Source organism: Saccostrea cucullata, unplaced genomic scaffold (genome assembly GCF_032062105.1).
Source record: "Saccostrea cucullata isolate Sc308-1 unplaced genomic scaffold, CSIRO_AGI_Scuc_v1 ctg823, whole genome shotgun sequence".
NCBI classification, from domain to species: Eukaryota; Metazoa; Mollusca; class Bivalvia; order Ostreida; family Ostreidae; genus Saccostrea; species Saccostrea cuccullata.
The window spans coordinates 53,292-81,228 of NW_026927536.1; the positions used below are offsets into that span (position 1 = coordinate 53,292).

The following is a 27,937-nucleotide window of genomic DNA, read 5'->3' on the forward strand; positions in this document are numbered from 1 at the left end:
TTTTGCGTAGAGACGGTATGCTCACGAAAATTTCATTACAGAATAGAATATAATAGAATTCCTTACGATTATATAGAGCATTGACCACAATTCGTGAAAATTTTGTCTTGGTAATAAAGAGTCAATGACTATCTCGTGAAAATAAGGTGTCACAAAAATTAAGTGATCTACAGTATAGCAATACATGTACAGTAAAACTTGTCTATTCTGGACACCACGGGTTCCAAAGAAACTGGCTGGGTAAGACTTTATGGATTTGACAACATTTAAAACAGCTGAAATTTCTGCAAGGGACTTAAAAGCTTAAATATAATTTTAGACAAGATTTTGGATTACAGAACATCCAGATTAGACAAGTTTCACTGTACATTCTGAAAATTGTTTTTTTTTTAAAAAGGACTCAATATTTGTTGATAAAATTATTTATCTTTTATATTAAAACATAGGAGTTAAACTAAAGAGAGTCAAATCTTCGAAATGCACCATAGTTATTGAGGACCGTCTGGACGCAAACTTTATAAAATAGGCAAAGTTTACACTAAGTAAGATAAAAAGTTCAACAAAGGAAAAAATGGTCTAAATTGTCGATCATATGTATCACGACAGAGCTCTCCAAGGAAGAACCAGTTACACCTACACAGGTGGTAAATTGTTTGAACTGGTACCCTGGGTTTGACATCGGAGTACTGAGAATACAGAATATACAGGACTTGTTGATCAGTGTCCATCAAACGTTTAGAAATCAAGTCCTCCACAGCTTTCCGATAATCTTCAATCATGATCATGAGGTATTCTGGTTTTCCTAAGATAAAACCTCCAGCTATCCACACAGCATTGTTCTTTATTATATCCTCTGGCTGCATGTACTCATAAAATGGATGAATCTGGGTATATGCAATATGGCCCTCCTTCAAATTATCTGGGGGCTCAAGTTTGTAAATCTTATTCATTTTCTCCCGAAAGTAACCTATATCGACCCATGATAAATATCTAGTCCTATGGAGCTTTTTCTTAATCACAATTTCTAGAAGTTCATACTTTATATGCATTGCACAAGAGTAATATTCGTTCACAGTATTTGGTGGAAATTTGGGATAATCTGGCTCTGAGTATATATCTTTGATTCTAGGAGCGAGTTTAAATGCCCAAAAGTCATCTCGTTTGACAACATGGACTTGGGTTAACATCTCTGCAAAATGTTTAGTCCTTTCCTGTCTGAAAAGTCTGGCTATGTCCTCAGAATCAGTGAATGCAATGACGCTGTTGTTGAGCTTAGAATATGCAGACATCCACTGCTTGTACATGTCTTGTGTAAAAATATTTATTGGACCCTTCTGAAAATCTCCAAGGTTAAAATAAGCTGTCACAACCGTGATTTCGTTAGGATATTGAGCACTTGAGTATTCTAACATGGGAGGTGGAACCTCGGGAAAGGTAGGCTGAAAAATTGTACATTAAACCTCAGCTAATGAAATCCTTTGTAAAGTAAAACTAATTTAGTTTTCAAAAATTTTCATGCACCTTGGCAAAAATTAAAGCAATATGTGTTTGAAGCAAATTTTCAATCAAGGAATATTTATGTACACTACATGAATAATCAAGAAGAAACACAGTATGCGCGGAAGTGAGAATCGTTTATAAACACTGACCTGTGTATACACGCTATTCCAGTAATCTGGAATGTTATCCCATAATGCATCTGAAATGTCAAGTTCAGTTGATTAACTTTTTTCAGATTACAATATTTTTCCTTCTTTCTTTTTTTTTTTTTTTGGGGCAAAAAATGCAGTAGCATTAATACTGTGAAATCACTGATTTTCGTGGGGTGGGTGGGGTGGGGGTGTTAATTTTTGTTCTTTTCAAGGTATGAAGAGACCCACGAATTTATGTCCACCATGAAATATAAAATGTCACATAACTATTTTTAAAACAATTCTTCATTTCAAAATTAAATCCCCTTGAATCCATATTTTTTCTCTAAACCACGAAAAATTAGACCCCTCGAAAATAAGTGATTTTACAGTAGACTATGCATGGTTCCAATAATGACTATGAAACCCATCTTTGCTAGCCAGTGTCCAATTCGTTTACCCTCATCTCCCCTAAGATGAGGGTAAACGAATCTGATCCTTGGCTAGCAAAGTTGTGTGTAACCATAAAAATATATCAAATTCTTTAATGCTCAAGATATTTCTTCCTGAATTATAGGAATGATAAGAAATATAAAGTTCAAAACTGTTTTGTTTGTATATATCCAAATTTTCCAAGCCAATGCTATGCTATTCTTTTATCTTTTGTCTATGTTCATGTATGTCACTTAAACAAAATACAATTAGCATACATGTATAATATGTACTCTTCATACTTACGCAAGAGAAGTAAGAAAATATAGATAAATGCAGGAATGTAAAATGGATAGATATTTCTCTCTTCACTGAAGAAATATCTGTATACTCGTTGAGCTCTCTCATAGTTTTCTGTCAATAAAAAATAAAAATTTATTAGTATCTTATTCGAAAGAATAAAATTTCAACAAAAATAGACCTAAGAGTCACAACACTTTACTGAGTTACTTTTACCATGTTGTTCTTGAGAAGATTTTGAAAAGATTTCTAAATTCCTTTGAAAAATTGTGATTCCATTTTAATATGTCCCCATTATAACCGGTAAACCAAAAGAGGTCTCTGAATCAAAACACCATGGAGATGCTTCAATATCAATGTAACTGACATGGTTTTGCAGATACGGAGAAAAAAAAAATTTTTGTATACATGTGTTATGTAGGAATTGATCCTGATTTTAGCAAACTGTTTGGCCTAAAATAAAAATTTATTTGTTTGTAGTTGCTTATACCCACCCACTAAAAATTCACCCGACCCAAACTTTTTTAAAGCCATATTGTTATTTATATATTTTTTAAAAATAATTTTGGGATATTAAAACTGTTTAATTTTTGTTTTTGTTTTTATCAATCTGTGGTTTATATAACAGTGAAGATTATTCTTGGTTAGTAGGCTTATGAAAAGCTCTATTAGGCCTAAAGTAAAATATTAATTGTTTGCAGTTGCCTACCGACCCACTGAAAATGCACCCGACCCAAACTTTTTTTTTAGCCATTTTGTAATATTATCCTCTTTTCAAATTTTTCAGGATATTGAAAGTGTTTCATTGTCAATTTTTGTCTTTATCAATCAGTATTTTACACCAAGAGTGGAGCTTATTCATGTATAGTAGGCCAATGAAAAACTTTATTTTATGTTATCTAACAAAAATCTGAAAACAATTTTTTTTCCAAAAAAAAAGAAAAAAAGAATGCCAACCTACCTACCCTGTCTAAAAATTATAGGTTGGCAACTGCAAACAAAGAATATTTTAAGCTTGGCCTTATTTGTTATCTAACAAACATCCAAAAACTGAATTTAAAAAAAGAATGCCTAGTTACCTACCCCTCAAAAAATTATAGGTCAGCAACTGCAAACAAAGAATTTTTTAAGCTTGGCCTTACTGAGTTCTAGCTGCTAATTAAGCTGTTCAAAATTTAAGAAGAAATCACACAACAAACTTTGCAAATTAATTCTACGTTCTTTTTAGATTTAAAAAGTAAATCTAAAATACTGTAGAAGCACAAATTTTCGTGGGGATAAAATTTCGTTAACTTGTCATCAAAAATAGTTTCCTTGGCATTGGCATTTAATTTCCTTGTTTTGAAAGTAACCTTATTCAATATATAGTCAAATAAAATTTCGTGTGGGATTTAATTTTGCTTATAATTGTTAACAATGACATAAACTAAATGTAATCCCCCACGAATATTTGTGCTTTTACAGTAGGTCCACAGAAAACTTGAATGGATGGATAATAGACAATGAGTGATCAGAAAACCTCAATCCTTTATCTTTCAGCTTTAATGTATATATTTATGCTCGATGCTGCATAACTCCTAAGGGTTTACTGTTAATTTAAATCTCAATCCTGTCTTCTATTTACCCTTCAGTGACCTCATGAAGGGGATTTTCATTGGAGAGCTGGATGACCTGGGGCCACTATTAAAAGAGAGCTTACAACTAAGACCAAAAATACTTTGTGGATTCTACCTACTTAATAACCTTAAATTATATAGTTTTCAGAAGTTTTCCTTAATACAAATTACAATCAGAAGTGAGTGAGAGTGAGCAAAAAGAGAGAAATAATAATATTCAAAGGCAGTTTTAGTTAGAGGTGTAACAATACAGTGATACATCAATCATATTGATCGCTAGGTCTCATGATACACATATTGTATTTACATGTACTATATATGTGTCATGATACAATACAAGTTAATTTTCATTGTCTTATTTGAAAATTATATATGCAAACTGAGAAATTTTAATGTTAGAACTTGATTTAAACAATGTAGCAACTAAAAAATACAATTGGATTAATTATAATTTCATCTAAAAAAGAGATAGAGGGAGCGAGCCAAAGAACCCTGCCAGCCTGGGTCTTTTTCACACTGTATGCTTATAATTTTTACTTCATCTGATCTGGTTAGCGCACTCGCTTTTCACTGCTGCAATCCAAGTTCAATCCATGTGATTGGTGGCAAAGGTTGTATATGTGAGAGGGTAAAGGGGATCCAGCTTGGATATGTTGTTTTTATCTGAGTACCCCATGACAGTTTCATCCCACAGAAATGAAGCCCTCATGCCAACATCCAACACACAGCAAAGGACAACATTGGAAATAAGATTTTGAGCTTTCATGGGCTAGATATCATAGATATCAAAGATATCTGGATATAATATGTATTTACATGCATATGGATTGTATGTATACAGCAGGTGAAGATTTATTATCTAGTTTACTTTGAAACATAACCCACTTTTTGACTGGATGATCCAAATTTCTGCCCTATTCAGATGTTTTTTAACTCTCCATCTTTGTCTGTCTAATTCAAATTTTATGACTGTAAAAACAGAAATTTTTACTGATTAAGTGAATCAATTAATAAAATACTTAACATTTGTTGATTGGATTAAAAGGAAGCTAGGTCCTTAACGTTATTCCAGAAAGTTTATGAACTTAAATTTTTGGCAAAATGGGTTTACAATTGCAATATACAGGGAGATAACTGAATTGTCACAACAACCGGGTTGTCCCCAAGACAGACAGTGGAGGCTGGGGAATTTCCCCGCCTTTAATGACTCTATCTCTTGGTTTTTCTGTTATTTCCCCATAGTCTCTACTAAATAAAGGAACCCAAAACACACATTTTACTTTCATATAGGTCCTAGTGTTCTCTGTTATATTTCAATTCTTTGCATAGTGTATTTTTTCTAAAGGTATCTTCTCTTAGCCTCAGAGAGCACAGTTTTACTACCTTAAACGAAAATAATATACCATTTTTTGCATTTTACGCTCCCCGAGTCCCTGACTATCAGCACAAACCTGGATTTGTCCCTGGGGGTGGGCGGGATACCTTGATATACCTCGCCCTTTCCATCTCCCTTAGGTAGGCCTTTATCACCAGAGTACTTTCATTAATTTAAATAATATATTTCATTTCAACATTATGCAGGACATGTATTTTACTCCCTTTATGCATGTAAGAAAACACTTAGTCGTGTTTGAGAAACGTTAAAAACACACGTACGAATCATCATTGCAAAATTTCACATTCCTCATGAAACTGTTGTATACAGACCTTTCAATTTATCATATGCCATGTTTCGCCAACACCAAATGGTTACTCATTCAATATCCTAAACAAAAATCCATAGAAATGTTCACATGATTTATGTGAAACTGGCCAGTGTCCATCGAATTTTGATCAATAACCTAGGCCTAACGCCTGACCAACTGTATCCGGAAACATCGTCCGTTTTCATTTTGGTTTTAGAGTAAAAGTGTGTGTAAAATTAGGAAATCAACCATAGCCGAGGTCACCCTCTTAGTGTGAGATGCGGAAACCTAGTCTAAAAGCTGAACTAGTGTCATTTCAATTTTGCAGGAAAAATAAATAAAATTGAATGACTCGGAAATGTGTTTGTCTGATATCAGAAATTCGTTTGATTAATTTAGATATTCGTTTACAACTTTACAGTACGATTTCTGAAATCGTTTGAACGATTTAGAAATTCGTTCAAATACGATTTAGACGATCAGAGACAATTTAAAAATTTGTTTGATCTAGAGATTCGTTTGTACGATGAATAAAATTGTTTGAACAATTTAGAAATTCGTTTAATACAATTTGGAAATTCGATTGTTTAACTGTTTAAGGTAAGAGTTCCAAAATAATTGTCAAGTACTTTCTTAGTGTGCTTGAATTATGAATATCAGGTAAAACATTCTACTTTAGAAGTTAAATAATTTCCTGAATGAAAATACATGATGTGGAGTTACTGCCCTTAGGAAAATTTTTAGAAGATTGAATAATTGATTAAAGGAAATTTTCATTTAATTTTTTTTTTTACTAAACAATAGTTTTCATTACATCTGTTAAAAAGCACTCTTTCAAAATATATATTTCTACTGGATATTTTGCAAAAACCCACGACATCACACAAGGGCAGAAATACCTTAATTTTTCAAAATTGAACGATCAAGAAAACTGTTTACACGATTTCTCAAAATCTTTGTATATATTTCTTTATTATACACTTATCCACTGGTTGTGAGTGGGATATAGCTCTTTTATCAAACCCACGACAGGAACTATTCCCCGAGGGCTTGCCCGAGGGGAATAGTTCCTGTCAAGGGTTTGATAAAAGAGCTACATGTATCCCATCCCCATCACATGACAAACAGTAGATAAGTGTTTTATTATACTGATGTATATTATAATTTCTGAGTCTATTGATTTATCGCTGAAAATCAAAATTGGCGGCAAAAATTGCATGAAAATCTTCCGAGGGTGGATAGCAAAACCTATGCTATACCTCCGGGGTATAGCTTTCTATGCGTGGAAATTTTCAGACTATGAAAAATAGTCATTTTACCTTCTGAACTTTATATAGGAAACATTTTCACATGTACAGAAATATAATAATAAACAATACCTTAAATAAGCTTAAGCTTAATTTGAATTGTCATTATTTCTAGTTGATTAAAAGTCCAAACTGTTATCTCCAATTATATTCTTTTCTTTTGATTTAGAAAAGAAATTTCATTAAAAGGCCGGTTGTTCCACCTCCCGTCATCTGCATCCTCGCTTTTCTCGTCAACCCCCTCCCCCTCTATTTTTAATAGAATGTAACTAGAGTTATCTCCCGCCTCCGAAATGAATTGTTGAGTTTGTTCAAATCCCGTTTTTTATTTTTGCCTTTTGATTTTTTAAGGCTTTATTTAACAAGAAAATTAATTACCAAATGGGCTGACCTGCACCAAGTTACTGGATATTTTTAGGCAAACTAAAAAAAATACTAACATCGGGTATTTCTGGACAAGGGAACAGGAGAAATACTCCCACCTCTAATCTCAAGAAATCATAATTATAGAATTTATAGATGTATGTCATTTCCACTAGTTCTAGTCCACTGTGGAAAAAGTTTTACTTTGAATTCGTAAATGAGATGTCGCAACATTAATTAAAGGCGGGGGCTTTTAACTAGTGGGTTTTCTATGGGTAAATTTGGTGTAGGGTAGGACCTTAATTCAAGAGGTCGTGAAGCCTCTTTAGCTCATTTAACACAGATGAAAAAATATTTTTGTTTCTAGTGTCTGGTAATATTTTTAATGTTAAAAATGTTTAAAAACAAGTGGTTGCTATCCCACCCCATCCAACTCCCTCTTTCTGAGAGAGAGAATTTTTTTTTAGTTTTTGCCCTGTCCGTCAATTTGTTTTTTCTGTTTTTCCACAAAAGGCTAACTTTGCACATAACTTTTGATGGGTTGGAGCTGATACGACTTTCATATTTTACATGAGTATTCCTTGTGACAAGGCCTTTCTTTGTATACCGCCACATTTGACCTCTTGACTTGAAGTTTGACCTTTTTTTCATAGAATTTACCACACTTTAAAATTGACCTATCTTTAGAGCAGTTGGTGCTAGAGCTTACATACTTCACATGTGTATTCATTATGACAAGACATTTCCCTGGATATAAATAGTGTTTACCTTTAAGTTTGACTCACTTAAAATAAAACTTTAACCTCAGAACTTTTGAACAGTTAGAACAAAAGCCTCCGTATTTCACAGATATATTCGTTTGGTTGGATAAAATTTTTTACCTGTTGACTTTTTGACCTACTTTTGAAAAACTCTATCCTTGGCCATTACTTTTGAACTGTTGGTACTTGGGCTTGAATATTTAACCTTTTTGTTTCTTCTGTATACCATTAATTTGAGTCTTTGATCTTGAACTTTGAGTTTGACCCACATTTTTAAAAATAAAAATTTAACCTTGGCCACAGCATTTGAATGGTGAGTGCTTTCATATTTCACAGGTAAATTCATTTAGACAAGCCCTCTTTTGGGTAACAATACTTTTCATCCTTTGACATTACGGGGACATCAGTGTTTACCAAACACATCTTGATTTTATTTGCGGCAGATATTTCCATTTACCTGGTAGTGTATGTACTTTCTATTCCTGACAAAAGTGGAAAGAACAGGTTCTAATGAGTTCTGAACATTTACAAACAATCCTTTGCTTAAAAATCCCATGTCAAATTTGATTCCATATTTTGATCAAACCTTATCCTCTGCGCAGTGATTTTAACAAAATAATTCAGCACTACCTCTAGGGGTTTGCAAAAGAATGATTATCATAGTCCTGCTGTTCTTCAAAAGGATTGTTCTTACACATTTCCATGTAAACCTTTGATCACCCATTGTGACCCCATCCTACCTGAGGTTGATATGAAAAAACTCTATTCTACATGCCAGGAACCTTTCACAGAAGTTTCTTCTTTTTTTGTAGATCTGGTCCAGTGGTTCTCAAAAAAAAAAAAAAAGGTTTTCAAAAGATACGCCCTTTAAAATTTTATTCATTTTTTATTTTCTGTAAAAGAGGGGCTCTTTATGAATCTTCTTCACCCAAGGACGCTTTGAGACATGTTTGGTTTGAATTGACCTAGTAGTCCTTCCTCCCAGTGGAAAGGTTCCAGATGGACCCTAGACACCTTTCAATCTCAAGAGCTTACTTAAGCATTTGGTTCAGATGAGCTAAAATAATTTGATAAGTTCCAATCAAGATGCACCTTAAAATTTGGTAAATTCAAGTACTATACAAACCAGTCTCTTCCACTCTTGAGACATTCCTTCAACTAAATACATGTATCTCTTTTTCTGCAGTTTAATTAACTAAATATGTCATAAGTAAATAATTTATGTGACATACAGACAGCTATATAGACAGAGTGATTACATCAATAACAAATGAACTATTGGGCAACGGCAAATTCTTGCAGCAGTTGAAGCAAAAACAAAAAAAATAACACTGTCTATTTGTACAGGTATTTTATTTCTGGACCAAAGAAATAACAAATGTTTTAACAAAATGATAAGTGATTGTTATGTGACAAATTTAGCACTCTTGACTCCATTTTGGTTTGATGGAAGATGCCTTGATTAAGCAACAGTAATTAAAACATTCATAAATCAAACCATTAAAGTCAATAATGTGCATCAACAAAATTGTCCAAAAATGTGACCTAGAAATTTGTTTTACAGGTTGCACAAATTATTTGGCAACAACACTAAATTTACTAATTTAATATGATGTAGCATTCATGAAATTGAGTAAATTCTTTGATCATGATTTACATGAATTAAAAAAAGTTAAGTATTAAAAAAAATACCTTTATCTATTCCATGCCAAGCTACCAATGTGATATTACATGTAAAGGGTGTAAAATAAAAATTCAATTCTCAAATCTTCTCTGTTTTCTCTATTTATGATGTTTTAATATATGCCTTCTTAAAATTCATTTCAAAACAAATTTGATAAATTGAAAACTATATTCAAAACCTCATAAACATATGCTCTGCATATCATGTGTATACATTCCAGTTTGTAATATATTGTCTCTTTCTAATTTCTCCAAATAAACATCATTGTAGAGAACCAAGTGTTGTTAACAAAAGTGGAACCATAATTAAAACATATTTCAGTACTATACATGTAGTAGCATTCAATTAGAATGCCACCTCCTTCAATAAAATTAACAACAAATTATTCTTCATTGCATTTTTAATAAAATATAATACAAAATTATGTGCACTTGTTTTGGTGAGAATTACTTGCTCCAAAACAATGTGCCTAAATATACAGAAAACATGAATTAACACAGTCTTGTTTATAAATGTAGATTATATAGCACAATGTGATATCAGATGATAGAGCTAGCTAAAAGGCAAACAAAAATTGGTAATGAATATATTAAACACTTCAAAATGTGTACATTCTGAAATTGGTATAATATAAAATCTAAGTACATGTAATACATATCAACATAATTCTTACACAATAGAATAAAAATTAAGGTTATAATAAATAACACTGCTGACTTAAAAAAAAAGAGAAAAACATGCAATCACTGACATCAAAATGGAGAGCTAGAAAATTCCTAAAATTACATGTTTCTTAATTGACCATGTATACAAATATAAGATAAAATAATCTTTAGTTCTACTACTCCTAGTTTCTTGCATAAAAAAGTCTCCAGTTTTGAACTCCAGAATTTCCTTTGTCACTCTTTGGAGTGTTTATTCTATGAAGTCAACACAGTCATTGTAACAGCACCTCTGGCGTTTTTGAGGATGGACACAGCTTCGTCATGCGTGCAGCCCTCAAGACTCTGTCCGTTCACTGAGATAATCTGGTCCCCTCGCTTCAGACTGCCCTCGTCCGCAGCAGCTCCCTTAGCGAAGACATTTTTGACGTAGATTGGAAGATCCCCGTGAGGACTGCCGTGTCCTCCTACGATGGAGAACCCCAGGCCGTCAGGTCCTTTGTTCAGATGGAGGGTCTTACACTGAGGTGGGGGTCTGTAATAATTATAACATACAATATCACGACTGAATAATTGTCATATAATGAATATAGAATTATACAAAACCAATAATTATGCATGGTTATTTTTGACAAACTTTAACCTTTTTAATTTTTTATAAAAATCTTAAAAACACAGATAACCTTTTTATGTCTTAATTTATTTAAAAACTTAAATGGTCCATAAAGACAATTACATATATAAACGCCGGGATCCATAGATAAGTTTTTGAAACGTACCCTTCATCAGGAGCCATGGCTTCTTGGAACACGTTGTCCTGCGCCATAAGTTCAGCATACTCCTGTGACATGTCAGTACTGACCTGCCGCGACGTACGACCACTGACACTTACTCTCGTGTCCTCTCCTGAAATCATCAAATTACAAATTTACTGTACAACAGACTTGTAAATCAAAAACTGTACTGCTGCAAAGATATGATTTTTATTCTTGAATAACCACGATAGAGATAGTTTTAATACTTTACCTGATTTGAATTGCTCCAATTTTTTTTTTTTTTGGGAGGGGGGTGTACTTTTGAGTGTCATTCATGGTATTGGTTGTGTATGTGTACTTTTAAAGCATATGCCGTGCAGTTTGATAGTTCAGTGTGCAACATGGCCTGACAAGTCATTTCAATGCTTGAAGTTCAGGGTGTGCCTGTGCTCTGCATAGTGTTTCTATTTGTTGCTGTGGTTTTGATGATTAAAGTTGCATCATTATTGCATCATGGTTTTGACATGTGTTTCAGAGATAGTAATGAACAGGGTGTGTCATGTCTTTTAATGGTTTTGAAAGTTCAGGGATTTTTTACATATCTTCATAATATAGGGTTTTGAGTGCTAAGGATGGGTCATGGTCTTGAATTTGATTTTATCTGAACCTTATTTACATCAAAACCTTACCATGTGAAATGGCAAATTTGACTGTTCTCCTAGTTGGTGACACTGAAAGTTGATTGCACAGTGAGTACATGTATCAGTTTATCAGGGGCACTGTAGATTGAATGGATTATACATACCTTGAATCAGCAGAATTAGAATTTTATTTTTGCAGGAACATTACTAACCCCCCTCCCAACTGCCAATAACTGGTTCCTTTGCATTATGATGCAGAGTTTATGTCTCTTAATTATGATATAATGGGGACTTACTGGTATCCCTCACCTTGTGAGACTGCTAGTTTACTGGTTCCCTTATAAAAGTAAGCTATCTCTTCTGATAGTTTACTGGTTCCCTTACCTTATAAGTGCTAGTTTACTGGTTCCCTTACCTTATAAGACTGCTAGTTTATGGTTGGTTCCCTTACCTTGTGATACAGGGGGTTTACTGTTTCCTTACCTTGCAAGACTGCTAGTTAAACATTTACTGGTTCCCTTACCTTATGATACAGGGGGTTTACTGGTTTCCTTACCTTGCGAGACTGCTAGTTTTATGGTTCCAGGTTTCTTCAGTAACTGGACCACCTCATCATGAGACATGCCATCCAGCTGTACGTCGTTAATGCTCAGGATCTTGTCTCCAATCTATACATACAAGGTATTGTTATACAAAATTTTCTCTGCAAGATTTCATAAGCTAAATATTTCAACTTTTGAAACATACTACAAGACACCTGAGGGAACCTTGTTATAGAGATACAAAATCACTCAATTTTATATGTGTTTTCCCAATAGTTCTACCTTCTGCTATCTAATTGAAAAAAGCAAAGCCTAATAAGCATCTAGCTTTTATAAGATCTTCAGGGAAGAATACGAGATATAACCTTATAAATATACACCCCAGACAGTACACGATGTTATGTTTGGTACCTTGAGTTTTCCTGACTTTGCTGCTGGTCCAGCAGGTGACATATTGGCAATGATGACAGATATAAAATCCCCGATAAAACTACCTATGCCCCCCGTTATATATATACTCAGTCCCAGGGATCCTGTGATGTCATGCTCCAGTTCTACCACACGGATGTGAGTTGTATCCTCACTGTGACCTGTGTAAAAGAGACCAACCATTGTCAATGGTAAAAGATATTTCAAGTAATTCAGTAGAAGTATTCCTGAAAATAATTATTATTCTATTGATGTAATAAATGGTCAATATTGAGAAAGAATTAGGTGTACTCATAATAGATTTTCAAATTAAAAAAAGAATTGTATGTTTCAATGCCATTCAATATTTAAACATAAAAAAAAAAAAGACAAAAAAATTTCGATTTATGAAAGACTTAAATTTATGTACATGATATTAAATACCGGTGGATAAAACCATAATTATTTAGTTGTTCTATTTTTGGTTTATATATATACAAATACCTCACTACATAATTAACCTTTTACCAAACATGAATAGCAGTTATTAAAATTTCTAAACTTTTACCTTTATAAATTTATAATCAATTATTCCAATTTGTTACATTTAATTTAAATTCATTGCGATGTTAAATACTTGATAAAGACTATACTGTTAACATTGATGTAAACGTTTGACAATAACTATCTACATGCACAACCACAATCCTCTTTCTTTGGTACACCTGCACTCTTGCATTTCTTAATAAACTTAAGTTGTGTCACTGCGACCTAAGAAGCTTGCAATTAAAGTGTTGGTATTTTACTTTCTCTTTTGGGTATAAATTAAAGTGTTTAAAAAAAAAATATGCAGACAACAAGTAAACAATGCCATGCAGACAAAAAAAAAAAAAAAATCAAGTCCATTACAATAACTGGAGAAAATGACAACCTGCTGGAAAAATAAGAATACACTGCAATAAAATACAGAGGGAAAATAATAAAGATATAAAATAAGAGGAAATTTGGGGTTAAGGAAGAGTTGATCTTATCACAGTGTATGAATATCAAGTAATAATGTATATGCAAAGGTAATAATACAATGTATCAGAATGTTTTTGTATCGATATATATATTGCAATTGGTTTATGTATGTACCGGTATGTGCATGTGTATATTGAACGTTTATTGGGGGAAATATGATGGGTTATTGTCATGGGCTCAAGAATACATGTGTGAGACAGAAGGGGACAGATATATAAGTTTGTAATCGTTAAACAGTCAGTCTTAGATACAGCTCATGCAGACTTGAGGCACAGCAGGGCAGATCATGCATACTAAGTCATGCATACCAAGTTTGCATGAGTTAAGGTCAAACTTACACAAGATAAAAATCCACGGCCACTAAATCCTGGGTTATAACTGGAGGTCTTTCTGGTCATCTTAGGAATTAATCTTTCCAAATTTATACACTATACCAGTAAAATTTCTGTATACTCTTTTTCACTGACTCTTTCAAAGGAAAATCTATCACTTAATTCAACCATTGTTAAATTTTTTTTTCAACCTCTTGTTTTAAAAGTAGGCAACAAATTTGATTTGTAAAGAGGCCAGGAATACTAATTTCACTTTACTTTAGTTCTCAATAGAGAATCAAAAATACCTCATAACTAAAGAGTTGCATTTATAATTTATTCACGATTCATCATAGTCTGTAACAATTTATTCATAATTTGGGTAACAAAATAAACAGGACAAAAATAGGTTCACAACCACAATGTACATATGATGGAAAACGATATTTGTTTTATACATTGAATGTCTTTGTTTCCAGGTAGAAAATAGGCTTATAAGAATAGAAAAGTGAACACATTCTTTAAACATATCCTTGAACATATCAATCTGTCCTTAAAAAAGCAGTTTGTCATAAATATATTTATTCACTTTATGCTGTATCTGTTTGTCTGATTATGTGTATACACTGATGTAGGATTCTGCACAAGAGGCCCGTGGTCCACAACACTCACCTGAATCATTTAGAACCTGATTTTCTTTATCAGATTTTCCTCATGTATCTATTCCTTTGTAAAATTTTTAAAAACTTTTGTGCCCCCCTTTTCCCTCTTACATGTTAGCCAGATGTTGATGCTCCCTTATAAAATTGCCTTTTCAAGGCTGTGTTATTATTGAGAAAAAAGTTTATTTTAATCCTTTTCCTATGAATTTATAATCTACACATCTCGGAAATCATTCTAAAAAGCTTTCACTTTTTCTTGGCAAATGGTTCTTGATTTTTTTTCTTTAATACTTCAGTGTAAAATTATGATTCTCAATGGTGGCCCCGCTTTAACCCATGGGACAATGATTTGAACAATTTACATTAAACACTACCTCAGGAAGCTTTTATAAAAGTTTCATCCTTTGTGGTCCAGTGGTTCTTGAAACAAAAACTTTAAGATTTCTTGTATATTTTATTGTAAAACTTTGATTCTCCTACTGTGGCACCATCATATCCTCGGTAGAGGAATTTAATGACCTTACAGGTAGGTTTATGCAATCTTTGATTAAAATTGGCCCAGTGGCTCTCTGGATGTTTAAATTAAAAAAGTTTACAGATGGATGGAAGAACACTGGACAATGGCTGATCAGAAAAGCCCTCTTGAGCTGTTCAGCACAGGTGAGCTACAAACTATATCCCCATCACCAATTAATTATCATTTATAATATGAAGAGAAAATCAATAAAGAGTTTACATTACATCATAACTATAAATTGATTACAGTGTCAATCATTGCATGAAGTCATACCTTTTTTCTATATAATTATAAATCACAATCTTTAAATATTGCTTGATATTTTTTTTATCCGTAGTTATTATAAATATACAAATTCATGAAAGAGCAAACCCAAGACCTTCCTATTGATTTCTTCACAAGAACTATATTCAAAAGGAGTAATCTTTTAAAATCAATCTAAGAAGACGATTTTATAAAATATCAGAGCTACTTTATTTCTGATGACCAAAGATAACCCAGTACTTAGTAGCTTTTAGAGGAAGGGAGACCTGTAGGAATGAAAACAGAAAACATTGGTCAATAAATGGACTGGACAAGGAAAATATACATAGATATACAGGTCAAAATCAGCTGTCTGAGTACGTAGAGGTCAAAATCAACTGGTCTATATAATTTAGGAAATGCTGGTAACCAACACAGCAAAAAAATAAAGGTCATATATGTTTAACAACATTGCAAAAATAACACAACCCAAATGAAATATACTGATTCAGAAAAGGGTTAAATTATTTTTGTAAACTCTTGTGGATTTTCCTTGAACGTCTTATGTTGGAAGCCACAGACAAAATTTATTATTAAAATTATTTTGGTCATTTCTGATAAATAAAGCTATTTATTTTAAAGGATGGGAAAATGGCTATGGGGTACTAGGTGTGAACAAAGACAAAAGCGTAATATGAAAAAAGCAAGTCTTGGTTAATTTAGTGCTATATATCACACAAAAAGTGGACACTTGAGACATCTAAAAAAAATTTAAAAGATCCAGGAAAAGTTGTAAAACTGAAAGTTCAAGTTGTTTTTTGCTTAAAACCTTTTTTTTCTCTCCAATGTCTACAGAGCTTAATTTCTGTGAATCAATTTTTCCATTTATTTTTATTTCTATTGCAAATTTAAAAGCAGAAGTGCATGGAGTAATGCAGGATCAATATAATATTTAAAACAGTTTTTAAGCAGGTTCATTTTTAAATTTGTGATTATTAAAAAAAAAAGGTCATAAAAAGATGAAAAAGTACTTGAGAAACAAAGTGAGTTTAAAAAAAGGTCAAAATGGTGCTGTGGTAAAATTTCATCAAACAATTGTTTAAAATTACATGGATATTTATAAATACAGTAAAACTCGTTTAGTACGAACACGGATATAGCGAATTCATGGATATAACGAAGTTTTTCTGAGTCCCTGGCAAAATTCTTAACAATTCCTTGTAAAATTTTACGGTTATAACGAACTCTGATATATCGAATTTACGGCAGCGGTTGAAGTTACATATAATGAAATTTACATCTTTTATAACGAACTTTCAAAGATCTCAAAATTTGATAAATTGAACTGACTTGATTTTTTCATGGAATATTGTATATATAATTCAATTCACAATAAAACCTTAGTTATCAAAGGTATGTTTTGCAATATTTGCTTCCCTAACATATTTGGTAGTAATATTTGAAGGAAAACATGTATATTGCGAATTCGCTTTATAAGGTTTTACGAATTCGTGATACGGTTATAACGAATTACGGATATAGCGAATTACACAGATGATTATAAAACTGTAAAATGAATTCTATATCTTTTTCGTGAACTCTAGGCCTATCTCTTACTCTCTACTTACATCATACTGAACAAGTGAAATAAGGGAGAGAACTCTATCACTTTTGTATTACCTTTGGAGTGTTTGCCTCCCTTTGATTTATTGCTGACACTGGATTCTGACTTTTTCAGTGCACTACTGGGATTGGAGTTTTTCCTCGATGATGCTCTGGAACCTGCCTTTAATCTCCCGACTGTTAATGAAACCTTGCCCATCAAAGTCTGTGTAATAATTAAAGTAATCCATTATTCATTAAATTTGACTTCAAAAGCTTCCAAAAAATATATTTTTAGCTTTTATATACAAAGGCTGCTGAAAATCATACAGTAAAAGCATGCATTAAAAAAATTCTAATAAAACTGCAATTTTTTAAACAGTGATAAAGTTTTCAATCTAAAAGATTGATTAAAGTAAGAATTCAACAAGTAAGGCTCAAATTAATAAACATGTACTGTATCTTGCTGTTGACCTACTTTGAGTACAGCTGCTGCATATTCTTGTGTGGCGTTCCTCATGTCTTCTTTGTTGACGGCCAGAATTTGATCCCCCTGCATCAGCCTCCCATCTGATTCAGCTGTACCACCCCTAACCTGAAATATTTATCAACGGATGGTCTGAGGATGCAGAAAGTGTGTGCAATGAAATGTTCATTTCTTTCTAATTTCCACTTTTTAATTTACATTTAGTGTAAGTTATTTCACCTGCAGGTATATTTGACATCAACTCTTTTAATTGTGAAAGTATTGTAAATCATATATTAAATTCAAAATCATAATCTATGGGATCAATTCAAGAAAAGGAGATTCTAGTTCATTTATTACCCAAATTTATCACTTTCAATTAAAATTCCATTCTTTGATTCCAAAAGAAAAACTTCATAATAACTTTATTCCCTCACAATTGTGTTTTCAGTTTTAAAAAGTATTGATTCGCTCTCAATCATTTGAACTTACAATGTCTGATATGTAAACTCCTACGTCATTTCTCTTTCCCACAATGCTTAGCCCGAGTCCTCGTCCAGGCTTTTTCGTCAGTTCTACGGTAAAAATGTCGTAAATATCCTCCTCCTTCACCTGAGCATCGTCACGGAATACCTTGATCTGAACGGTTGATGGCGTCTGACGTAAAACCTGAATTGCATAATCGTGGGTGGCATCCTTCAGATCCTCATGATTTACCTGAGTACAAGAAAAAAATTAAAAATACCAGTGTAGCCTAAAGGTTCTTCTTTATTGAACTATTAGTTGTGATAAAAATATAACATAAGATTTCTTTCATTTACTTCACATATCAAATTATTTGGCTCCAGCTTTCTTCCTACTTTTTAGTTACATAACATCATTTGTAACATTTAAATTTACAGGAAAAAAAATTGGACTATTAAAATTTCCCTGGCCATAATATGACTTCTTTGATCAAATTTTATTAAAGCAATGGATGTAATTTCATTTAAAAAATATTAAAATTACATAATACTGTGAAATCACTAATTTTTGTGGGGTTTAATTTTTGTTGATTTCAAGGCACTGAGAGACCCATGAATTTACGACCACCACAAAATTTTAAACTTCATATGCATTACTATCCAACATTCATACAAACCATTATTTTACAAAATCAAATGACCCCACCAAAATATGTGATTTTTAAGGAATTTAAAACATTTAATTTAAAAATCTTGTACAGAAAAAAAATTGTTATTTTCGCCCTTTCACACTTGAAAACAATGTGATTTTACACTAACAGGAATTTAAAATGTGCTACACAATGTGGGTCTCTTGTACAGAGATAGATAAGTAGGTCACTCACCTCTAAGACCTGGTCCCCTGCCCACAGTCTGCCATCTCTGGCAGCAGCACCTTCTTCATAAACCTCATGGACAATAATTGCACCCTGTCAAAATTTTTAATTTAGAGTTGAAAGTTTCATCTCATATCTGAAGACATTTTGTTATGCTGTACTAAATGCTAAAAGAGCATATTTAACACCGAAGAAAATTTCGAAAATGATCAACTGATATGTCAGCCATAGTTTTTATCAATAAAGAAAAATGTTCCTTGGATGTTAGAACAACAGAGAGAAAACTTACAAGCAGGGTATCGGCCCCTCCTACGATGCTAAGTCCCAGACCTGTACGTCCCTTTTCGATCTCGATGGTGGTCTCGCGACCTGGAATGATTGGACAAGTTTTGGGGTCGGTGGACTCCTCCTCCCCAGCTTCTGAAGGGTTCGGGTCCGTGGAAGATTCCCCTGAAAAATGTATTCAAGCAATTGAGGTACTTGAAAATTTTAGTTTTTACTTTTTTACAAGGCATCTGTATTTCTACCTTTTTATGTGGCCAAGATTGAGCAACATGTAGGCAGAGACAAAAAAAACCCCAAAACAACATATATGTACTTGTAATATTAACTTTCTGGATATTACAGAAAAAAACTTAAAGTATAAATTTTCTTACCTGGAGCAGATTGAAATTGAAAGACATTTTTGGTGCCTGTATCAGGATCCAGATGATTGGCTGTCGAATGTGACAACTTTCTATCTGTAGTATTTTTTCGAACTTTGAGTTTGATTGTTCCTTGCATGTTTCTTAAAATTTCTATTGCCTGAAATTCATAAAGAGCACATCAGTAAACAAATGCATTGACTCTAAACTGGAAAATCTACAATTTCGTTTAATATTGAAATCCTCATTTTGAAATAAAACATGACTTTTCTGTCAAACATTACTTACCTTATCATAATGAACTCCTGTCAAAGGTTTGTCACCAACTTCCAGGATTTGGTCCCCAACACTAAGCCTTCCATCCTACACAAAACAGACAAATTCATTTACTTAAAGTAATTCAGTTATGATTTTTTTTAAATACAAAAAGAATCCATGATTTCCCCCCCCCCCACTTTTTCCATCCTTACATGTGGTAAATTAACCATACAACACTGCACTGACTATTTGGTTCAGTTACCTGTGCAGCATCCTTCCCCCTCCCTTTTATTTTGTCCATTTACTTAACACTAACAATCCTGGGGTTATTCTGTTTAATGTCTAAAGCAGTGGTCTCCTTTGACTCATTAATTAATTTTGTTTAGTAAGCTCAGCAGCGATGGCCACTGGAGTTATTAATTTAGTCTGGTTACCTGAGCGGCTACGCCCCCCGGGGTGATACTGCGGATGTAGATCCCTGGCTGATTGTCTTTCATGTCTTCCACAATAGCAAACCCCAGGCCTGATGCACCCTGTACAAAATCCAGTAACTAACCAAGTGACGATTCGTAAATAAAGAAGCTTTAAAACATCAAAACATAGTTTAGTGCCAATTTGTAAATAATGTGTATTACAACACAAAACAACTAGAAGAAATTGACAGATTGAGAAATTTTACCCACCTTTTCTAATACAACATCGACTACGAACTCTAAGGAATTAACACTGTTACTCTTCTCTTGTTCTTCTGTGTTAGAAACATCCTGTACAAATACAAAACATATTTTTACCGGTAATTAAATTTATCAAAAAATACAAAAAAGGATGATTCCAAGGAAATTTCAGTTTAATCCGGTGGTAGAAAATTATGCGGATATCTTAAGATTTTCCTTATATGCCTTTTATATTTGAATTAAGTTCGATGGGACTAATTTCCGCGGAAAATTTGTGACCGTGTACATAGCGTAAATTAATACCACGTGGATAAAAGTATTTCTACAGTACATGTGTATATGAAAGTAAACAATATTTCTGACTTTTGTTTTACTCAGGAAGATGGCTACAAAAGGTGGCAATCTATGTGTGTGGAATGAAAGATATAAGAATTAAATGCCAGAAAACTTTTTAATATTTAATATTTTTGTGAAGAATTCTGAGGAACAAAATGACTGAAACATATTTTAAGTTGAGGAATATTTTCCAGCAATACCCACTTAGTGGATTACTGTTTACCATATTCTTTTACCACAATCAAATTCTTTTGTATCTGCCCTTTTGTAAAATGTCCTGAACTTCATTTTGTCTCTGATTTTCTGTTGTCCTACACATTTTGTTATTCAACCCTTGAATAATTTTGTTTTATACAGAGTATGCAATTCTAAAACTGAATTTCTAAGGAATAAAAATGATGGGAAGTCACGTTCACTCACCATTATATGCTGTGTCAATTTGTAACTCTTTAATTCTTATTAATTTATGCAACATCTGTTTATGTCCCCGGGAAGTATTCATTTAAATCATAGTTTTCCAGTATATGTTATGTTAAATAGATAACATTAAAGTTCTTTTGCAGTCTGACATCTTGCATCAACTGATTTTTCTAATTATATTAATGATACTATGAAAATCTTTTGCATGACTTAGTCATGATTCCATTCCCTAGAAATTTGATTAACTGCAATTTTTCTGATATGTATATGTCTCTCATCATGTGTATTATTTAAAAATTTTTATTTAAAAATGCAAGATGCCCTCATATATGGTGGCTGAGTTACCCATAAAAACCTTTAATTAGTCACCAGAGAATGAATAACCAAATTGTCTTCCCCTCATTTCATTGGCCAAAAATAGCAAGACTACAGTGTCTCATTTTCTGACATAATGACTTCTAGGATGTAGGCTGACTGCTGTGATTTGTTGTCAGTCTGCATTTTCTGCTGTAAATTTTACCTCATGGGAAACTGCTGCTGTCATCTTTACAGGTTTGACTGCCATATGGTCCAAATTGTCGCTTCTCCTACAAAAGTACAAAACTTACGCTGAACATTTGATTGAAAAGCAGACAATACCAAGATGACATTGCATTCTTATTTCTATGGAATATTTACTGAAGTATCAGCTGGAAATGTAATCAAGGGGAAGAAAGGAGCCCACATAATGTTTCCGATTACCTAAGAACGTATAAACAAAGGAATACGGGGTTCAATGCTCAATGCAAGACATATGCACTCTGTTAGTGATTTAAGACTCAAGTACACGAAATTTCAAAGCAATGTGGAAAACAACAAATTCATCCAAATAAATATCAAAAAAGTCTTAAATTATTATGTACCAACATCCTAAATAATTACAGAAGGAAACTTCAATTACATGTGGGAGAAAATGTGACCTTGACCTCAGAGCTCAGGGAGACTTAATTAGCATATGGTTGTTTCCATGCTCATTAAACAAAATACAATTTTTAATTCTTACTTTTAAAACTTTAAAGATTATATCTAGATTTTATTTATAATACTTTTTATTAAATTAACATTATATAACGATTTAACATTAAAATCAATTTAATTGAAAACTTTTTTCTGATATATATACTCATTTTGACCAAAATTACTTGTAAGAGAGTTTTGCCTTTGTTAAATATACATACCTGAGTAAGACGAATTTGATAATGTTTGTGGATATGCTTTTAATAATGGCAGAGGCATTAAGATGACTGCGGCCATATAGAACTTGACCATTTACCTGTTAAAAAATAAAGTAAAAATCACTTAATTTCAGTTTTATTACAAGAAACCAATTTGTTTGTCAGCTCTTTAAACTATTTCAAGATAAAAACTATGTAGACAAATTTGTTGGTGGAGAGGTTAAAAGACTAAATTCATATAGGTAAAATAAAATGTCAAGAAAAAAAGAAACATCATTTACCATCCATTAAACGCTAACCCAAGGCATAATGAATTCAGAAGAATTTAAACTGCTGAATCTTTATAGCTGTAAATAAATCACTTTCTCCACTGCTCTTCACTATAGTTAAATATCTTACTTCAAGCAGTTCATCCCCAACTTGAATCCTGCCATCTTTACCAGCAACACTCTCAGGTTGCACCCCTGCAACAAACACACTCATGGTGTTGCGGTCCTTGTTGCCCGCTAAATTGATTCCCAGGCTGCCATTGCCGCGGTTCAAATCCACCAGATGGAGTTCCCCATTCAGATCCCCATACTGTCGTTGTATTTTCTCTGTAAAAAATTACCTTGTAATTATAAAAGCCAAAGATATTACAAGCAAAATCTTGTGAAAGATTGCGTGCTTAATAATGAAACCCTGATGAATGACCTTAAAAGGGACCTCATGTTACAATACAACATTGTAACTCCTAGTGAAATGATTCTTTTTAAGAGGAATCCTTATGACATTGCAATACTCAATGAAATGCTCCATCTATGAGGAAATTGTACTTCTAGTGCAATAATCAATCTTGAGGGGGGGGGGGTCTTTTTCATTTTACTTAAGAGATTTGTCATAGTTATGCAGAATATTCTGTTTTAAGAGCAAATTGTCCTTCATCTTTCAAAAGTGAACTTACTTTTGTACTGATCGAATTGTCAATGCAAAATAATATCATGCATCAAAGCATATAGATTTTCTCAAGATTAATCATATACATGATGATGTTGATCTGACCATGCCCTTAATTTCAATTTAATTAGTAGACAAACTTCAAAACTTACATCAGAATTTTGTCTTTCCCCCTAATAATATCCCATTATATTACTATATTCATTTACAATATTGTATCAACCAACAGCTGATTCATTAATCTAACATAAGCAGTGTGTCTCTTTTCCCCCTAGCATACTTCTTTGTATTAAGTTTATGTATAAAGCCACATGCAACAATAAACAAACCCCTTCTTTTACCCTTGTTTACAACCTACTGATCATTAGAATCTGTGTAAACTGGAGACCGTCAGTTGTCAAAACAATCATTGGTCCAGGGAGTATGCATGATGATGTAAAATGCAGTGCTCTAATGAAGGTCATTACAACTTAACAGATCAGGCTCCAGAAGCAAAACAGGATATAATTTACAACCACAGCTCTTTTACACTGGAAGCCAAACTTCTCTGATGCTAGAGGCAAATCCCTATCATCACCCTCTATTTATTTGCTATTGAAAACAGCTGGAGCCAAAAAACAGGGGGTAGCCAATAAACAAGGCACCTGGAAAATTTGGAGGAATGTTTTGCCTCCTGAAATGTTTGTAAATAGGGGGATTGATATTAAAAATCAAAAAAACCTTCCCGAAAATTTGTAGTTGTGCAAGATAAAAGAATCTGATGCTGGGATGAGAAGACCTGTACATGGCTAGAATAAATGGGATCAATTTTATCCGTGAAATCCCGACTGGAAAATCTAATGAACCCCACTGGTCTATTGATAGCTGGGATAATGATGATACAAGGAATTTTCTTTCCTCAAATTTCTGTTATTTAGTTCTTTTCTGTAAAGACTCTCTCATTGGAGGGAATGTAAAAACAATTAGTAATAAAAACAAACAGTTTGGGATTCCCATTCCAGTCCTGATGTGAATCGAGTTGATGGACCATTATGCCAGTCTTATAATGTTCTACAAAGAAATTGACACAGCAGAAAAGATTTTCAGGGAATCTGTGTATTTGCAGTTAATTGCCAGGTCAAGGATCTCAATTGCAGAGCCTTTCCTTCACATTTTACTTCATATGATTCCTAATTATACACAGTTCACTGCAGTTTAGAGAGCAAATATTCTAGATATCAATAAAATGGTTTACTACCCTGATGGAATACTTTTATCTACCTTTAAATGCTGTAGCAGAGTTAGCAGATTATAGTCATTCCTAATGCTGCTAGGAAATCTGCTAATACATTAGAAATTATTAAACTCAAGTACAACTCATTCACTATACAGATGAGCATCACCCATTTACCCAACCCAGAACATTCAGAACATTCAAACACTTCTTTTTTACAGAGGATTTTCTTTTTAATTTGACTTTTAAGAATCCAGACCACATATAAATCACATTTATAAATAACTTCTCTCTTCTTTTTATCAGAATAAATCAAAGAACCATCAGATATGAAGACACATAATTTATCTGAAGGATGCATTCCATCTAGTGCAAAAAGGTCATTCACAGACACATATCAATATCCATTAAGACACCTGACACCAGTCATGAAAGAGATTTTTTTTAAAACATAATCATAAACCTTGTGAACACCATGCTTCCTCTTCAAACATTAGCACCATGAAGACAGTGTGGTGGTTTTGGGAAGGCTGAGATGCCTAGTTCTGTTGGAGGTCGAAGGTGGCAGAGAAAAGAATAAAAAAGTATAGCATGTGAATGGAGGATCCATCACGGGGAGGCTATAGAAGATAATGGGGCTTGTTGAAATCCTTCTACATCTCCCGTCACACAGTATTATACAACCTACAGTTCTGAGAAGGGGTGACCTTCCAGAAATGCTGGGAGGATAATAGATCGTTGCACCTGTGTACCTAATGGCTTGTTAAATATGCGCTTTCACTTGCATGAAATAGCCACAAACACAAAAACACAAAACAATTTGTTCAAGATAAATAGTTCATTGCCTTATGTTCCTTTACACCCATTAACATTCAAAAGCTCATTAGATTTCTGTAATGATGAATATGTTTATCTGTTTATGTTTTGTGAGTATGTTAACATTTTATCTATGATGTTTTGGACAATGGTATGTTAAAAAGAAACATTTTTAATGTATCAAAATGATACTTTTTGATGGTCACATTGAATGAAAAAAAAGCAGTTTTGTCAATGGCATCAAATCATGACAACATTTTATTTTTAGGATATCACACTGAATGAAGTCAATAAAGCTATGGGAAATCCTATTTGTCAATGAGATATAATCATGACATCATTATCATCCACTTATAAAGAATAAATGTTATCATGATTATAGTCAGACAACATGAAAAAAAAAAGAGAAAAGCATAAACCTGATAAAAATCTTATCATCATATTTTAAAACAGCATTTCATAAGAAATCATGCAGTAAAAGTCCAAAATGTCTAAAATGTTAGCTTTAACTGGAACCTATTATACATGGTGAGAGAGACAGGAGCAAATTTAAGTTTTCTGACAGGCCATATTTGTAGAAGACCATGGAAATGTCCTTTGCATGTCCATTTTCACTTTATGAAATAGCTTCCAGAGAGCTGTAAGCCCTTAAAACCATCTCTTTATTTTACTGGACATTTTTTCAGAGAAAACAAAAACCCAGAAAATGAGGCTTACAATCTACTGTAAAGAAATCTAATAAAAATTTCCCTGTTTGCTGAAGACGCAGTCATCAAGTCCTACCACTATTGACAACGCCTCCATCGGCAGCGCCTCGACTGACAGGGCCTTTCTTAGACCGGAAATGAAAGAAAGGACATTTATTTCAGAAGACTGAGCAATGGAATAGGCAAAGATATACACTTAAATAGTCCTCACATAAATATTGTCAATCTTAGTCCAGAGAGATAGTTAAATTACTTCTATAATACTTATAGAATAAAATGTTTGTTTTGAGGAATGCAACATATTTCTTGTAATTGTCTGATTACAGTAAAACAAGCTTGTGGCAAATTTCCAGGAGCAGGCAATTTTAATTTGTTTTAAATGTAATTTGGTATATTTGTTTTGTTCAAAATACTTTTTTAAAACTATGTGGAATGAAAAATACATGTACAGTGGAAAATACATGTACTTCTGTATTTGAAGCAAGAATTAATCACCAGTTAAACGTGTTTTATTGTATGTATCGTTATTTCTGAAGGCCCACCTTTTTTAATTAAAGTGTTTTATTGCATACAATTTGTACTCTTTTAAATAGTCCTCACATAAATATTGTCAATCTTAGTCAATTTTACATACTGTATGGAGCATTTGATTCAGATATATTCCTTTTTTTTGGTTTCAGGTGTATCTTATGAGAATTGACACTAAGGTGTCATCTATACACACCGTATGACTTTGACTTGATACCTTGACTCCCCATCAACAAGACATAAGCCTCACCATACATGCAAACATACCATCTAATCTCCCCGTAAACTGACAAAGTCATGCCATGCATGTCAATATTACAACAAAATTAATACTCGCAAGCCGTAAGTAATTAACAATCTGCTTATACAGCAATCATGTATACACATATTACACATACAATAGATGGTTGATAATGTACAATTTTAATAATTAATTTTTTTTTCCTCTTTCACACAAGATTTATGACTAAAGTGAGAACAATTTTCTAACATATTCCCCAAAAAGCTGAGAAGATTAACTTAACAGATCTTAGAAATCCCTCCAACAACATTTGCTCTACTTGAGAATTGATTTTTAAGTATGTCTGCCAAGAGAATATTGTCACCCATTGGACCTAACACAATAAATGATAAAATTGAATTGCCCACCAAGGAGAAAACATTTCAGGATTACGGCAAAGCTGAAAGTTTCAATTTCAATGATTCAAACTCTGCAGTTTTTTTTTTCTTGTGGCTAACATTCCCACACTTTCTCCTATTTTCAAACATGACTAATCCTACCTTTTCCTACAAAAGAATGAGCTTTATGATTCTCATGTACGATTCTCATGCTCTGTAATCAAATAAAATGCACTTTTAAAATAATTAGCAACTTTTTCGTTAACTTTTTGATTCAGATTTTCCACATTTCTCTTCCGTTTGATTAAATTTCAACCCTGGCATTTATTAATCAAATGAAATGTATTTATATGAGGGTTGATCCAAAAGTAATGTCAAAATTGCTATAAAAGCTTCAATATTATCAAAAGTATTTTAGAAACGTATATATACCCGTATCTATTTTGACTTTTACCTAAAATTGTCATTTATAAAATACTTTTTTAATTAAAAATATTAAGAAAAACACAACAAAAATCAGATTCTGTAGATTGCCGCAGTCATAATGTTCCCGACATTTTTATGACATATTTTTCAGCATTACATTTCAGTTTATCTGAAAATCTTTTTAATCCCACACATGC

General features: G+C 32.8%; 2 protein-coding genes across 4 annotated transcripts in view; both read right to left on the minus strand.

Moving 5' to 3' along the window:
- Positions 1-72: 72 nt before the first annotated feature.
- On the minus strand, positions 73-27,910 carry LOC134274735 (uncharacterized). Of its 3 annotated transcripts, XM_062756968.1 has the most exons (5): positions 5,687-5,867; positions 4,865-4,948; positions 2,370-2,477; positions 1,650-1,699; positions 73-1,439 (listed from the first exon to the last, which is right to left on the minus strand). In XM_062756968.1, exons 1-5 carry the CDS (start codon positions 5,706-5,708, stop codon positions 534-536), a joined length of 1,170 nt encoding a protein of 389 aa, XP_062612952.1. In that variant the 5' UTR covers positions 5,709-5,867; the 3' UTR covers positions 73-533. The 3 variants fall into 3 exon arrangements, with proteins under 3 accessions (XP_062612952.1, XP_062612954.1, XP_062612953.1); XM_062756970.1 differs by lacking the exons at positions 4,865-4,948; positions 5,687-5,867 and adding an exon at positions 27,898-27,910; XM_062756969.1 differs by lacking the exon at positions 4,865-4,948.
- LOC134274737 (multiple PDZ domain protein-like) overlaps positions 9,432-27,937 on the minus strand; it is a 71,598-nt gene continuing 53,092 nt past the window's right edge. Inside the window, 16 exon segments of the mRNA XM_062756972.1 lie at positions 9,432-10,976; positions 11,221-11,347; positions 12,394-12,505; positions 12,791-12,969; positions 17,224-17,371; positions 17,624-17,740; positions 18,104-18,328; positions 18,960-19,043; positions 19,240-19,400; positions 19,607-19,754; positions 19,883-19,957; positions 20,287-20,385; positions 20,536-20,616; positions 21,803-21,869; positions 22,500-22,594; positions 22,896-23,092. Of these exon segments, the coding sequence (XP_062612956.1) occupies positions 10,700-10,976; positions 11,221-11,347; positions 12,394-12,505; positions 12,791-12,969; positions 17,224-17,371; positions 17,624-17,740; positions 18,104-18,328; positions 18,960-19,043; positions 19,240-19,400; positions 19,607-19,754; positions 19,883-19,957; positions 20,287-20,385; positions 20,536-20,616; positions 21,803-21,869; positions 22,500-22,594; positions 22,896-23,092 (2,192 nt within the window). The 3' untranslated portion in view covers positions 9,432-10,699.